We start from the raw sequence: 17,269 nt of genomic DNA, 5'->3' as shown, positions 1-17,269 counted from the left end.
ACAAAATGGCGGAAAGGGTCTCGCAAGTGGAAGTAGTCGCGAAGTCTCTTGTCGAAGACACCTCAGACCTGCAGGTGGCCATGGAGCGCATGGAAAGAGTCACTAAACAGCTGCAGGAAAAACTCGACGATCAGGAAGGGCGCTCCAGAAGGAACAACGTCCGCATCCTAGGCCTGCCGGAGTCGGAGGGTAAGGCTGCGATGGACTTATACGTTGAGGATCTGATCAAAACCCAGCTGAAACCTAAAGGACTATCTCACTTCTTTTCTGTTGAAAGGGCGCACCGAGTCCCTGGTGGTGCAGCCAAACCGGGCGCCACCCCACGGCCAGTGCTGGCCAGGCTCTTCAATTTTAGGGACAGAGACGCAATCCTACAAGCGGCACGGAACTCCCCGCCAGTGAAAATTCAAAACTCAACGCTGGCCTTCTTTCCAGACTACACGGCGGAGGTAGCCAGGCGCAGAAAATCTTTCATGGACGTTAAAAGAGCACTGCGGGACAGAGGCCTGCCGTACTCCATGCTTTTCCCCGCCAAATTGCGCATAGTAGCCGAAGGAAAGACGTGGTTCTTCGATACGCCGGAGGTGGCTCAAGAGTGGCTTGATGGATGGAGGCAGGTGGGACAGCCACAGCGCCAGCACAGAGACCGACAGCACCATCGCAACGGGGGACAGTCGACGCACCCATCAGGTGCACCCGCGAACGAAGGGGGTGCGATGGCATTGGATTCGGATCTTGAAAGAGACCCACTTGACTCTGGACAACCAGTCAGGGGCTAATCAGAGTGTTCTGCATTGGGGACAACATGTTTGTGAACACTTGGGACCTTGATGCTGCTGGAGCCGAGTAGGGCGGGCATCGGCCGGTGCCTGTAGGGGTATCACCAACCCCACGAGCAAGTAAGATGGACGGGGATGGGATTAAGCACTCTGCCAAGTTGGGGATGCGGGCGGGTTCTCGTCCGTGGTGCAGGGGAGCAGGGAGGGGGAGGGGGGGGGGGGGGAAAGTTGTATTGTTTTGGTTGATAATGTTCTCAGTCATCACCGCTTCCATGCGGACCATGGTCCCACTGCGAGCCATACACTCCTGGTTCTCTATCACAGATCTTCGCACAAGCGCTATGCTCCGCCTTCACGCTTCAGTCACACTAGTCATGCCTCCACATGGCCCGACGACATAGCAACGCACCCGCTGTAGGCGACACACACCTAACAGCGGTATCCCCTTTAAAATTGCTCACCTGGAATGTTAGGGGCCTGGGGGACAAAATTAAGAGGGGGTTGGTTCTCCAAACTATTAAACGTCACGGGCCAGACTTGGTGATGTTGCAAGAGACGCACCTGGCCGGGTCCACCTGCAAAGCCCTTGACAGGCGCGGATATGCCATGGCGGCGCATGCAGAGTTCACCACGGGGTCCAGGGGCACTGGGATACTTCTCAAGAAAAACTCCTCCTTTATGATTGACAGCCACAAAACAGACGACCAGGGCAGATTTGCGGCACTACACGGCCAATGGGAAGGGAAACCCCTCAACGTGGTGTCAGTATACATTCCCCCGGCGCTACACTCCACGGCACTGCCTGCACTGGGTCAATTTCTCGTAGACCTCCCAGAGGGTGACATGATTATTGGCGGGGACTTTAACGCCATAACAGACCCGCTACTAGACACCTTTCCCTTACGAGACCGGCAGCGAGGAGCCACCGTGCTTCCTGGTTTCCTGTCCGCATTGGGCCTCACGGATGTTTGGCGTCACATGAACCCGACGACTAAACAGTACACGCACTATTCATCTACACATAACAGTCTTTCGCGCATTGACTATCTTTTCTTCTTGGGGGTAGGGCTGGGTTCAGTGGACAAACTTGAGATCCTACCTAGGGGTATATCTGACCACTCCCCAGTGTCCCTCCACATCACATCCAAGGAGCAAAAACGTGCTAGGCTATACCCAATATACCCCAACTACTTACAGATCCCAGGTGTCCGGAAGAAGCTTAAACTGGCCTCATCGCACTACTTTACAGAAAATACAGGGACGGTCTCCTCACCCTCAATGCTTTGGGAGGCGTACAAAACGGTCCTGCGCAGCGCAGCAATAGCGACTATCACGGGGCACAAGCGAGACTCCAGAAAAGAACTCGCTCAATTAGAACTGGCTCTCCACAACGCGAATGTCGCCCACATGTCCGATCCCACCCCTGACACCGCGCATGCGCTCCATCTCAAACAGCAACAACACTTGGCCCACCTCACAACGGTGACCAAGGGACACTTGGCGATGTGGGGGACAAAGCCGGAAAAATGCTAGCATGGTTGGACAGACGGGGTGGTAGCAACAGAGGCATTCAGAGGCTATACAATCAAGAGGGCCAGCTGCTGACGCACCCTGAACAAATCGTACACACTTTAGCACGCCACTATCAGGAAATCTACACACCGATTAGGGCGGTCACAGAGCAGGAGGCATTAGCATCACTCGATCAAATCACTGTCCCCACACTCTCCCAGGAAGCTCAACTGGAACTGGACACTGACCTAACCGAAACTGAAATCCAATTAGCAATACAGTCTTTGCAATCTGGCAAGGCACTTGGTCCGAATGGGATACCCATAGAGTGGTACAAAGTGACAGCCCCCCTATTGAGCAAACCCTTACTGGATATGTATAAAGAAAGTCTTGTTAAGGCTGCACTCCCTCTGGATCAGCGCACGGCCACCATAGTGGCTATCCCCAAACCCGACAAGCCACAGACACTATGCTCCTCGTACCGACCTATCTCCCTGCTCAATGTTGAAGCGAAGATACTTGCGAAACTCCTGGCTAGCCGCCTGACGGCGCACTTGCACACCCTGATACACCCAGACCAATCGGGCTTCATGCCGCATAGGAGCACAGCTCTGAATTTGCGAAGGGTGCATGGGGTCCTGGCGAGAGCACATCTCCTTTCCAAACAGGCAGTCATCCTATCCCTGGACGCCAAAATGGCGTTTGATCTTGTGGAGTGGGAGTACTTATTTGCAGTCCTGGCCCGTATGGGCTTCGGCCCGAAATACATGGCATGGGTCCGGTTACTGTACAAGTCGCCAATGGCACAGGTGGTCGCGAATGGTCACATCTCAAAGCCCTTTCCATTAGGACGCGGAACGAGACAAGGGTGTCCGCTATCGCCCCTACTTTTTGCGCTGGTGCTTGAGCCGCTGGCCATCCTACTTAGGGCAACACCACTGTTTCGGGGACTCGCGTGGGAGGACGGGTGGGAAGACAAAGTGTCACTATATGCAGATGACATGCTGATCTATATGACCGACCCCAACGAGGGTATCCCTGCCCTGCTGACCCTATGCAACGAGCATGGGAAGGCATCTGGCTACACCCTTAACTGGTCCAAATCTATCATCTTCGTACTCAGGGGCCCGGAACCAACACTGCATGATGACTGCCCCCTACAATTGGCGTCAGGCTCATTTAAATACCTGGGCATTATTATCACCACTAATGCGACAGACTTTTATAACGCAAATCTGGTGCCGCCTCTGGCACGTCTCCGTGCAGACGTTAAATACTGGGCCACCCTGCCATCAACCCTCCTTGGAAGAGCAGCACTATACAAAATGATGGCTCTCCCTAGATGTCTTTACGTGTTGGAGAATACTCCTTATGTGGTGGCCCCACGCTACTTCCAACAGGTCGCTGCACTTGTATCTGCACTACTATGGAACAATGGCCCAGCTCGTATAGCTCACGATAAATTAGTTAAAAGCTGGTACGAGGGAGGGATTGCACTACCCAACCTTCAATTGTATTACTGGGCCTCCCAGCTTAAGATAATAAATCAATGGGTCCACGTCCCGCGGGGGGACCCCGCATACCAAGCGGACTGGTCACAGTTGGGAACGGACGGCATGCTCGCGGTGCTATACAATCGCGCAAGGGCCCGTAAACTGATCGGTCCGACAATGCACACAGTGTCCTTGTGGTATGCAGCGCAGTCACGACTCGGATGGCAGGGGAAAATTACGAAAATGACGCCACTGTGGGACACGAAATCGCTAGGGAACTTAAGAACCAGTAAGGGTTTCGCACAATGGGACCAAATAGGAATTTCGGTTGTAGGAGACCTTTGGGATAAGGGCTCAGTGGTCGCTTTCTCACAATTGCGGCAACAGTATGATATGGGGCCCACTGAAACTTACAGGTATGTGCAAATCCGGCACGCCCTACTGCACGCAATCCCTCCCGACACAGTACTCCCGGAATCCTCTCCACTGGAGGACAGGTTGCTAACTGACTTTATGGAACAGAAGGCAACCTCCCTTACATACAAAAAACTAGTTAATAACCTGCCGGACCCCACACAGAAGCTCCGAGAGCGATGGGCCGGGGAACTCGGGGATATGGACGACACAGAATGGAACGAGGCGTTGGCCTCACCGAGGGAGGTGGGCATCTCAGCTAGGTTTAGGCTGGTACAGCTCAAGATCCTACACCGCACCTACTATACCAGAACACTTTTGCACAGGATACAGAAGACACCACACCCTTTCTGTCTCAGGGGCTGCGGGGAGGAGGGGTCCCTGCTTCACACACTATGGGACTGCCCATTGCTTCAAGAGGTATGGAAACAGATTATGCGAACAGTCTCCCAGGCCCTTGAAATATCGCTCCTGCCTGAGCCCCGCAAATGTCTGTTGAACATTTGGGATCCTACTGACCTGAACAAGTATGAACAGTTGTGGGCCACATTAGCTATGACAGTGGCGAAAAGAGACATAGCACAAAAATGGGGTGCTCCGGACTTGCCGACAGTGTCGGGCTGGGTTAGAAATATGGACCTCCTCATGGTGAAGGAACGGGCAGTATATATGTTGCGGGCCTGTCCGCGTAAATGGAATAAAGTATGGACACCTTGGAATAAATATAGGGGGGAACCATGTGACCCGTTACCGGAGGATGAAGAGCTGGAGTCAGAGGAGGAGGATGATTGAAGGGGCGGAATGATGTGAGGATCTCTGATTTGTGTGGGGGTGGAGGGAGCAGCAACTGTAAACTCTGGACCAATGTATGAGCTCTATGCAGTGGAAGACGCCATTATATGAAAGAGCACAACTGTATGCAGTGGTGATGACATTAGTTAAGTTCTTTTGTAGAAATCATTTTCCTTCCATACGTAGAAGTCACTGAGAACTGACTGCAGTTTTTAATAGGTGGACAAAATACGAACTGGATCCGAATATGGAATGTTAAACTATATGCCTCTATAGGGAATTCTATGTAACTCTTTCCTTTTTGTACACTGTGAACATTAACCATGTACGCCGATCTACTCTGTCACTTAACCATCTACACAGCCATAATGAAACAATATGTACCGGATGCAAGCAATGAAAATGTTGAAAATAACTTCTGCGTCTATTTGTCAATAAAGTTTTTCAAAAAAAAAAAAAAAGGACAGAGGGACTTTGGTCAGAATATTAGTAAACAAATTACAGCAACTGTAAAATACTAATTTTAACCAAGGCCACTCGTACAATGATTGTCATGGAAACTTTCTGCCATCTGCCCAACATCCCACAAATCTTGTTTAGGGTAGATATATAATTTAGCTTAAACAAGTCCCTATTACTGGCAGTGACATATATCCCTTAATATTTTGTGGGCCTATACGAAGAATAATGTGATTGTATAGTAAAAGGTAAAACATCTACTATGCAATTAAAAAGGAGTGCTTCAGAGTTTGCCTGGTTTAACTTATACCCTCCAAATTTAGAGAATTCTCCTATTGTTTTTCATTGCATTCAAAAGATTAGCTTTATCAGCTTTTAAATACAGCCACATGTTGTCTGCAAAAAGCTTTAATTCCGAGGCCTCGAGTAAGGAGGCCCTAATAATGGTGTCTTGACATATGGCACATGCAAGCAGTCCAATGAACAGTGCAAAAAGGATTGGCGAGAAGGCACAACACTGACATGTCCTGCATCTTAGAGTAATATTACCTGCTGTTTTTCCATTGCTAACTATACTAGCCTTCGCTCCTCGTATACATTTTCCGTTGGGAAAGCAAATATTTCCAGGATTGTGATCAGGACATTCCACTGGACATGGTCGAATTTAGCGTTCCGCATTTTCATTGCAGCTTTAACATCCTGTGTCGAATAATAATAATCTATTGCCTATGTTAGTGTGTGTTATCTGCCATCTGTCTGTCCAAGATAAAGCCATTTTGGTCCCCATGAATAATTGTTGGTGCAGGGGAAGCCAAATGATTTGCCAATATCTTTGTAAATAGTTTGCAATTATGATTTAAGAGGCTAATTGGACGATATGAGTTACTTCCCGTTCCAGTTTACCCTTTTTGATGAAACTAACAATAACTGCTTCAGTGAAAGAGGTTGGAATCGCTGCTCCACTCATTATACTGTTAAACAATCTCCCTAAAAATGTGTTCAGTTGGGGAGCAAATAATTTATAAACCTCAGAAGGAATGCCGTCGTTATCGCAAGCTTTTGCGTTTGGACAAGGTTAACTGTCTGAGTATCCTCTTCTAGGGTATTTGGAGTGAGAAGTGCTTCTGCCTGCTCTCGTGATAAAGTCTGTATATTGAACTCTTGCAACCAGCTAATCGCTGCTTGTGGAAATGTACTGTACAAATCTGAAAATATATTTCCGTAGTGCTGAAGAAACACCTCTGCTATCCCTTCTGATTCAGTTATTATACTCTCCTGGTTGGGATCTTTTATCTTTTTGTACACATAAGGTATCCACGTCAAATTTGCGTCCTTTTCTTCCAACATCAAGGGGATTATAAAGGTACCTAAGGTTTGTGGATTCCTTCGAAGGGCAACCGGAAACTAGCCAAAATACACCTAAAGTCTTTATTTTTTTTAAATGGGGAAAAAGTGCTGCAGAAGAAAACATCTATTTTTTTCCCTGCAAATGGTATCAAGGGGTTTGTGGTGCTAAAATCACCATACTCCTAGCTTTCATGCACAGGCAGACTTTTGTCAGAAAACCAACAGTTTGGCCATTTTACTGGGACACAGCTAATTTTTTCTACGTTTAGGGCTTTGAACCTCCTTCCAGTTAGTGGTAGAAATGGGTGTAAAAACAAATGGATCCCGGACAACTATACATTTCTGGAAAGTAGACAAAATTCTGAATTCAGCAAGGGGTCATTCGTGCAGATCCTTTAACCCCTTGCATGCTCATGACGAGCTGGACTCGTCATGGCACACAGTGCTTGTGTGCTCATGACGAGTCCAGCTCGTCATAAAACATCGCACTTTAAATCCCTCTGGTGCGGGCACCAGAGGGATTCCCTTTTCTTCATCAAAGCCTTGGGAGCTTCCCCAGCTCCCGAGGCCCCCCTGATTTCCCTGAAATGACGATCAGCGTGCACGTCGCGCGGACGTAATTTCAGTGAAACCGAAACTGAAATGAGCCAAGAGGTTCATTTCAGTTTCAGTTCCTACGTGCTCAGGGGGCTATCTCAGCCCCCGGAGCACGTAGAAACTCAGGAGAGGTATAGTTGAAAATTGTTTTGGTCCCTTGCCTGTCGCGGGTACTTGGGCCTCCCACACAAGTGAGGCACCATTTTTATCGGGAGACCTGGGGGACTGCTGGGTGGTAGGAAATTTGTGTGAGCCCGGTGATGCCACACTTTCCCACACAAAATCGTCTGAAAAAAGGGATTTTTTCCAGCTAAAATTGAGGTTTGCAGGGGACTCTGGGTAAGCTATACCTCACTGGAAGTCCCTGGGTGTCTACTTTTCAGAAATGAGTGGGTTTGGTAGGTTTCCCTAGGTGCCGGCAAAGCTAGGGTTCACAAACTACAGCTAGGCACTTTGCAAAAAAAGGGTAATTTTTCACTGCGAAATTGAGGTATGACCACGTTGCGCTTTGCACCGTTTCCTGTCGCAGACACTAGGCCGACCCACACAAGTGAGGTACCATTTTTCTCGGAAGACTTTGGGGAACGCGAGGTGGGTAGAAATTTGTGGATCCACGCAGATTCCAGAACTTTTGACCACAGAAATGTGGGGAAAATGTGTTTTTTGGCAATTTTTTAGGGTTGCAAGGGATTCTGGGTAACAGAACCTGGTAGGAGGCAGTCATGTCACCCCATCCTGGATTCCTCTGGGTGTCTAATTTAAAAAAAATTATAGGTTTGCTAGGTTTCCCTAGGTGCCGATAGAGCTAGGGTTCAAAAACTACAGATGGGCACTTTGAAAAAAAGGGTCACTTTTCACTGCGAAATTGAGGTATTACCACGTTGCGCTTTGCACCGTAAGGGAACATTTTTCTCGCAAGACTTTGGGGAACGCGGGGTGGGTGGAAATTTGTGGATCCACGCACATTCGAGAACTTTCCAAGACAGAAATGTGGGGAAAATGTGTTTTTTTGACACTTTTTTAGGTTTGCAAGGGATTCTGGGTAACAGAACCTGGTGGGAGGCAGTCAAATCACCTCATCCTGCATTCCCCTGGGTGTCTAGTTTACATTTTTTTATAGGTTTGCTAGGTTTCCCTAGGTGCCGGCAGAGCTAGTGTTAAAAAACTACAGGTAGACACTTCGCAAAAGAAGGGTACATTTTCATTGTGAAAATGTGGTGTGTTCACGTTGGGTTTTGAGCCATTTCCTGTCGTGGGCACTAGGCCTACCCACACAAGTGAGGTACCATTTGTATCGGGAGACTTAGGATAAATTATATTTGTAAAGCAACTGTTATTACCTATTGAGTTTTGATGCATTTCTGCCTTCCAAATGAAAGACTGAGTAAAAAAGAAGTCATTTTGAAAAATGACCGATAATTCTTATGCTAGTATGAGTAATCCCAATTTCAAAAATGTGCAAATATGTACTGTTTCTAAACTCTATAATTTGTACCCATTTCAGAAATACATAGGTATCTTTCATACCGATTTTTCCATGTATACATTTTCCCACAATAATTGCTATATACCGGGTACATAATAAAAAGCCATTCCAAATCGCTGCTCAGTTTTTGACTCTGGGTTCGTCTAGTTGTTGGTGAACCTACAAGTCCTATATAACCCCACAACCAGGAATGTCCAGCGGATGTAACGGTATATTGCTTTCAAAGAGCTGTCATAATTACAAGAAGTTACAGGTGAAACTGACACAAAAGGCTGTTTTTTCCAACTAATTTTCAATTTTTCCTATATTTAACTGTTAATTTCTATAAAGATACCTTGATGGATCTACACAAATGACCCCTTGCTGAATTTGGAATTTTGTCTACTTTTTTAAAATGTATAGCTTTTCAGGATCCATTATTGCTTTAACACCCATTTCTACCATTAACTGGAAGGAGGTTGAAAGCACAAAAAAATAAAAAAAAATAGGCTATGTCCCAGAAAAATGCCAAAACTGTGTAAAAAATGTTGGTTTTCTGACAAAAGTCTCTCATTCCCTAAAAGCTAGTGAAATGGTGATTTCAGCCCGACAAACCCTTTTTTGATAACATTTGCAGGGAAAACCCCAGACGCTTTCATTTGCAGCCCCTCCCCCCCCCCCCCAACCCCCAAAAATACATTTGCTGTATTTTGGGTACTTTCTGGGTCCCCCCAGGGGAGGGGGGGATGCCAAGCAGTGAAGGGGTTAAGTTTTTTTTTTTTTTTTATAGAAACTAATAGTTGATAATAAGAAATATTGAAAATGAGTTGAAAAAAACAGCCATATGTGGCAACGTTTTCAACTGTAATTTCTTTTAAGTATGAAAGATTTGCTTAAAGCAATATACCGTTCCATCCACTGCACCCTTCTGGTTGTGAGGATATATAGGGCTTGTAGGTTCATCAGGAACCCAGAGCCAATAACTGAGCTGTGTCTTGCAGCGGTTTTTCATTGTGTACCGGGCATATATCAATTCATCTGGTAAAATATAAAGAGTGAAAAAATAGGTATCAAGTGTGAGAAGATCGCCTGGTATATGCTGTCCACTAATTAAAGTGGGCAACTTGTACCAGTCCAAGCAAACCTTAATGATGAATAGGAGTAGCCCGCGGGATTCGGGTGCAGTGCCTAAAGCACACGCATGCACCAATGCAAAATCAATGGTGCGTACAAGTTAAAAAGTTACTGTTTTGGAGGTCTTCCGACTGGACTAGAATTTAGCCACTTTAAACTAGGACACTAGAGGTGTAAACCACTACAGGAGCACCGGTGTTTGATCGTTACCTCACCCACAGGAAGCGGGTGCATAGGTGCCAAAGTGTGTCGGGTTTCGTTGTGGAGTTCTATGGAGCCTGGAGATGAAGATGCTGCAGGCGGCCAGGAGAGAAGAGTCCGGTTGGATCCAAGGGTGGATCGAAGATGTAGAGTACCTGAAAGCAGAGGGGACAGAGTCTGGGTCACTAGCCAGTGACGAGGATGGAACCAGGAAGGAACCAGGCGATGTCGGGCGCAATCAGGTGGTTGTCGAGAAGCTGGTCTCCGCTGCCACGTGGACTCGGGGGCATCGACGATGACCAGGAGTGGAACACAGACTCACCCACGAAGGCTCTCGCTGTCGGCGGTGTTGGCTTCCGGATTGGAGTCAACAGGCCTTGGCAAAGGCAACCCACGCAGGATTTGAAGATCGCATCTCGGACCAGCAAGGTCAGAGCGGTTGCTCCTTTTCAGGGGAGCGAGGGCCAGTCTGGAGCAAACAGACTAGCAGAGTAAATTCAAAGGTTCGTCGTCGTAGAGGCCACTAGCCAACGGGCATGTGACCGGACAGACGAGTCGAGCAGGAAAATGCAAAAGGGCACCACGCAGCACTCGATGAGTGTGGAGGGGTGATCTTCGGTGCACACGCTGCTCAGGGCTGGGGCTTCTCAGTCCCCAATGCACAGCTTCGAGGGTGCCTCGGGAGCTGCACGGCAAGCACTTCGCAGTCTTTTCAAGATGGCCGGTCCCACGTCTCACGTCGCCTCCACGGGTCTCAGCTTTGCTGTGGCTGTGGATCGGGCTGTTGGTTGTCTGGGAATCCGGTTCTTGTCGATCTCTGTCCCTCGAGCTCCGGCGGGAGCTGCAACAAAGCAAACCGTTGGGTGCTGGATGGTGCCTGTTTGCACAGGGTGGTCACTCCTTGACCACAAGGGAGATTCTTCAGTCTTCCACGTCGAGTGGGATGTCGAAGGGTCCAGAGTTTCGTTTCAAAGTTTCAGTCAGGATTAACTAAAGTCTATGGACACAGCTCCTACCTTTATTCCAAATCAAGGGGCTGGATTACCTGCTAGGTCCCTCCTTTCCCTTTGTCCAGTTTTGCGCCAGAGCTGGGGCTGGAGTGCCCCAGCACAGGTTTGAACTTGGCTATGCATGGGGAGCCTTGTGCGCCCCAGGCAGTGTCTAGTTTCACTCGCCCTGCCTGCCTCAATCCACTATCTCCTGTCCGGGGTGGTGTAACACCTCCCTGTGACAGTATACCATTTGTCCAGGCCTGCCCTGCCGGAGTTTCGGTCAGCAGCAGGAGGCCAGACTTGTGTCTGTGGCAGCAGCATCCATTTTGTGATGCTGGGGGTCTGGCTAGTTTTAACCGCGTTTAAGTAAAGTAACATGTCTTCTCCCTCTAGAAGGGTGAAATGCTACCCCCGTCGCCAGAACTGGCGAGGGGGTAGTATTCCAAAGTGTATGACACCTTGCACGACATGTTTTGATAAAGCCAAACCAAAGTTACCAATAACCGCGAGGATTATAATGCACTTAAGAGTACATGGTATGGCAATACCCTGGAACAGCTATAAGGACATGGTTCCGAAAGCTGCAGACAGGCTCAGCTCATGCTAGAGCACCATCTCACATAAAACAAAGCACTCTGCCTCCAGGATTGTTAAGGCCTGCCATAGGAGTGACTTATAGGTGTATATGTGTCCAGATATAGGTTTAGACATATATATATATACTATATCTAAGCAAGGGGTGATTACACAACCTTGCCCCAGCTGAGTGATCAGCCAGTTGTGTCTGTTTGGATGGCCAGCCGGGGGTGCCAAAAGATATGCTGCAGCCCCTGGTAGGCCTTGGATGCACCTATGCCCTGGGTACCTATAGTACACTGAAAGGGGCTGACAAGGTGACACAATCCCAATTGGTGATGTACGTATAGTACATGGATGTGAATTTAGAGAGAGAACAGCAGGCTGTGGGTCTGATTAGCAGGCCCACAGCCACATTATGTCGAAAACCAGTGAGGCAAAAAGCAAAAATTGGGGTGACCATAGGAAACAGACCCTACTGTCCTACACCCGCGTAGTTTTCAATGGCGTGATGCGAAGAAGTGCTGCTGCCGGGTAGATGAAGTGTCCGGTGGAATCCAAGCCTGAATCCGAGGTGAAAATAACCTGAATTCAGAGGGGAGAGAGTCTGTGTCACTTCAGGGTGACCAGGGGCTCGGTAGACACCCACCGATGTCGAGTGCTTCAAGTGAGAAGATAGGATGCTTGACTCTACAGCCACGGGGTCCAGGAGACGTCGACTGCGAACAAAGTCCGGAGGTGAGCTGTCCCACAAAGGCTGTCGAGTGCTGGGGTTGCAAGAAAGGGGCCCCTGCCTAATGGGATGGACCCTGGCAAGGAAACAACACTGGGGGTAAAGAAGAGCAAAATTGCACCAGGTTTTGTGCCTGTTGAATTTGAGAGAGAAAACCAGGAGCTAATGACTAAACTCACACTGTAATTGTGCTGATATATTCTAATATTTTATTACTTTTTATATCATCTTTTTTTATAGAGAATGTTTGTTTTGTCTCATTATAAATAGTACATACAAAAACCAATACATATAATAATGTGTATGCAAAATAACAGACAGTTCACATAATTTATAAAATACAGAAGTGCATTCCCATTTCAACGCGTTTCAGCGTGAGCCTTCTTCAGGAAGTCTGTATTCATGTACTCGTATATTGACTTAAAAAGAATAGACAAAGTAGAGAACTGGAATCCGTGATTCTATCGGTATAAAAAGTAATAAAATATTAGAATATTTCAACAGAATTACAGTGTGAGTTTAGTCATTAGCTCCTGGTTTGCTCTCTCAAATTCAACAGGCACAAAACCCGGTGCAATTTTGCTCTTCTTTACCCCCAGTGTCGAGTGCTGGGGGTCAGTGTCCGGATTGAACACCAACAAGCCTTGGCAACAGCAACCCACGCGGGCAGAGGAAACAGGTTATGGTGAGTGGTGAGGACCAGCAAGGTCCTGGGGACTCTCCAAGCAATGGAGAGTCAGGGCACGCCTGGAGCAACCAGGGAAGCCCAAGGAAACCCAAAGTTACCTTCACAGGGACTCACAGGCCAACGGACCAGGGATCACGGAGGGACCTCGAGCTGAATCACGAAATACCAGCCTACGGAACACTCGTGGAGTGTAGGCCAGAAAATCTTCGAGGAAATACTGCTCGGGGTAACGCAAAGCACAGCCTCAGGGATCACCAAAAATCATATGCTGCTGCAAAAGTACACGGTGCACGGGGGTTCAAGTTGCACGGTCCACACGAGGGAGGATACTGGTCTCAGAATTGCTGAGAGGTCAGATCAACCTGAGAGACGCTCGGGAACCCACCTAGTGTGTTGGAGAAATCTTCGTGGTCCCCAGGAGCTCAGGAGATGCAAACCGATCAGATGCGCTAAGGTGCATGCTGCTGCAGGGGAGTAACTCCTTTACTCCAAGGGAGATTCTTCTGTCGTCCAGCGAAGAGTAGATCGTCAAAGTACTTAGTTTCTGCTTGCACAGTTTAGACCAGGTAAAATCTAAAGTCCTGTAGTCAGGGTTCCTACTTTATACCCAAGGAAGGGGTTGTACAAACTCTGGGGACCCACCAATGGGAGGGTCGGGACAGAGGGGTGGCTACACCCATGTCCTTTGTCCAGTTTCGCGCCAGAGCAGGAGCAAAAGGCTCCTGCAACCGGTCTGTGCTGGACTACGCACAGGGACACCAAATGTGGCACCAGTGCAGACTTTCAGACACTCTCAGAGTGTACCCACCCAGCCCCAATACACTAAATCCTGTCTGGGAGGCTGTCACACATCCCTGTGACAGGAAACCTATTGTTAAGCCTTCCCCTGCTCGTGCTCAGCTCAGCAGCAGGAGGGCAGACTTGTGTCTGTGGCTGGCAGCATCCATTTTGTGATGCCCAGGTCGAGAAAGCTGGTACCGGATGTACCGGTGTGTCACATAAGTCCCTCTAAGAGGGTGGAATCATACCTCTCCCGCCAGTTACTGGCGGGGAGGTATGATTCCAAGGTGTTTGACATCAAACACAACATGTTTCTAAGCAGCCACTTTAAAGTTAGCATTTACCACAAGGCTATAATGCACTTAAATATATATGGTTGGCTGCATCAGAAAAAAAACCTGGAAAATAGATTCCTAAGGCTGCAGAGAGGCTCTGCTCATGCAGGTGCACCCTATCACATAAACCCAGCACCCTGCCTTCAGGATTGATAAGGCCTGCCATAGGGGTGACTGATGGGTTCATATGTGCAGTGATTTAGAATAGATATAGTGAACCTATATCTAAGTAAGGGGTGAATGTACCACATTACACAGGTTGCAGTAGTAGTCCTGTGGTGTCCGTTTGAATGGTCTCTCAGGGGTGGCATAATAAAAGCTGCAGCCCCTGGGAGGCCTCTGGGGTACCTATGCCCTGGGTACATGGTGTACCATATACTAGGGGCTGATAAGGGTACCCCGGTATCCAATCTGGAGTGTAACTAAAGTACTTGGACTCAATTTAGAGGAGAAAGCAGCTAGAGTGGGGTCCTGGATAGCAGGGTCCCAGTCAGTCTAAGTCGAAAAACAGTGATACATCAGCAAAAAGTGGGGGTAACTATAAGAAGCAGAGTGTTAATTGCTTCCTCCAAAGATTGTTTCCAGGAATGGTGGTTTATTGGAATCTGAATATTTTGCTGTCTTTGCAGCGCTGTACGTTTTAGTTTCAATTTCAACATCAAGGTTGCACAACTTCCTTTGAGGGGCTTTCAACATAATGTTTTTCTTGGGTTCTGGTCACATTCTCAGAAGTTGAGTCTTATCTTGTAGTGTGTGTCTTGCAGCTATCCTTGGATTGGGCTGAAGAGGTCTGTCACAGACTTTCTTAAAAGAGGTAAACTTTTGGTTTGGTTTTTCCACATCAATAGTCTTTGAAGCCAGGGTGTTGACAACCTTTAGGTTTTGTCATCTGTTGCTCTGAAATCACTGGGCTGTATGGCTCCCTAGGTTTCTTCAGGAACAAATTGTTCAGGCCAAAAGTAGGAGATACATAATAAATGGTTCCTCCTGTTCTTTGGTTTCTGATTCGTAGAATTTTTGCACTGCTACATTTTAACATCCAGTCTATTGTTACAAGAGGTAAAATCAGGGCCCAGATGGGTGCCTGCTGATTAAGGGCATCAGCTTTCAAAGCAATGGTAAAGCCCAGCATTTGTTGTGTTTTTAAAAGCCTTCAGCTAAGGTTGATAACCGTGTTCAACACCCCTTTACTTTCTGGTCTTATAAGAGACAACCTGCATACCTCTTCCATGGATACTCGTGATGAAACACACAGAATGATCTAAATTAAGTTCTGCCCATAGCCAAAAACTGAGAGAAATGTCAGGAAATATATAGAGTAAATTAAATCATTCTATATAATCTAAGTCTCCTGTGAACGAAGATTTGGGAACATCTATCTGATATACCAGTCAATCTTATAGGGTAATCAAGAGCACTGGGTTCTTCATCAGTTATTGAAGATTTTTCAGTCTCTCATACTGCCCACATTTTCTGATTTGATTTACAATAATGTTCAATATCCAATCATTTTCCTGCTTCATAACCAGAGGATGGAAAGCAGAAGATAGGAAACATATTGGGGCATTTTGGACTTTGTTTTAAAATAGTCAGAAGTCACATTCATTCCAGCCATGTTAATCATCTGATGAGTGAAATTTCAAGGATTAGTTAAGTACCCAACCACTAAATAACAGATAAACGCACAGCACGTTAATCTAAAATAAGCTCCTTTTTCCAAAAACATGATAGTGAAGAGAAAACGAAAATGGTTATGAAAATGTTGATGCTGCTATAAATACCTCTTGGTTCCCACTCTGTGATTTGGGGCAATGTCAATTGTGTCAGTAGCTGAATCATGCCTCACCGCCAATCCCAAATCAGCAATACAGCATGTTCCATTCTTTTTGACAAGTATGTTCTTGGACTTCAAATCTCTGTGTGCAATTGCTGGTTTTCCTGTTGCATCAAAGAAAACAACAAACACTGCTATATTAATAAAAGAAAACGTTGGTTAGTGACATATTTAGGATCATGTGAACATTCGTATTAATGCTATAACCCACAGATCCAGCAGCGAGTCAAATTACCTAGTAAAAATGGAAAAACATATTTACGGTCTGATATTTGGGTCAACACAGAAATGACAGATCACAAAGCAGGATGAATTATGTGAAGAGCGAGATACCATTTATCATTTATTGAATAGTACTTGTGAGAAGGTAGAAGAAATATTTGTCTGCCCAGCTTGCACTACTAGAGAATACATATCCGGCAAGAAATTGCCTTAGTCTAAGCTTTAGGTTTATTTTTTTATCAAGAATGCAAAGGAAATAAAGCTCAACTACACAATTCTGTTCTGGGAGAGATTGAAAGGACCCAGTTGAGACATTTCTATAACATGCAGCTCCATCCATCCACTATAAACAGGCAAACTTCAAAGTGCCACTGATTGAGAAACACATGGTTCAAGTGTTGGGAGTCATAACAAGCAAATTAATTAGACCAAGTAAATGCCTTACAAAATGTGCGCTACCCTAGATCTGACTTTGTAGGATAGAAATAGTCCCATTGGAAAGTCTTTTGCAAAGGAATAGAGTTGACATGCAGAGAAATGCAATAGAATCCATAGAAGACTCCGTGCCAGGTGCCTTTTCCAAGTTATGCAATGGGGATACAAATAAGGTATTTAAAAATTGAAAGTTTCCCAGAACGGTAAACTAAATAGTGTTTCTTTTGTGTCACAAGCTCAATCACCTTGAAGCCAGCCCCCTTCAAAAATGGAAGTAGGAATATTAGATGACCCAAGGAAATTCCCTGTGTTTTCCAAGAACTACTTCCCTAAGGAGGTGTCTGTGCGAGTGGACTGTCTATATAGTACATGCACTTCCCTCAAAAAACACGAAATACAAGCGCCTTGAAGAACTTTTTGTGCTTCGACCTGACCCAGAGTGCGAAGACTTCGATGGAGAATGGTGGTGGCTCTGCGATCG

General features: G+C 46.8%; 1 protein-coding gene across 2 annotated transcripts in view; it reads right to left on the bottom strand.

Moving 5' to 3' along the window:
* LOC147722897 (TGF-beta receptor type-1-like) overlaps positions 1-17,269 on the bottom strand; it is a 1,593,949-nt gene that overhangs the window by 584,370 nt on the left and 992,310 nt on the right. For both annotated transcript variants that reach the window (XM_086965305.1, XM_086965306.1), the window contains exon 6: positions 16,079-16,235. In XM_086965305.1, the coding sequence (XP_086821431.1) occupies positions 16,079-16,235 (157 nt within the window). The remainder of the gene's footprint in view (positions 1-16,078; positions 16,236-17,269) is intronic.

This window comes from Lissotriton vulgaris, chromosome 4_1 (assembly GCF_964263255.1).
Source record: "Lissotriton vulgaris chromosome 4_1, aLisVul1.2, whole genome shotgun sequence".
NCBI lineage: Eukaryota > Metazoa > Chordata > Amphibia > Caudata > Salamandridae > Lissotriton > Lissotriton vulgaris.
The sequence above is the reverse complement of the archived record's forward strand: the minus strand, read 5'-3'. Positions and strand labels throughout refer to the sequence as shown.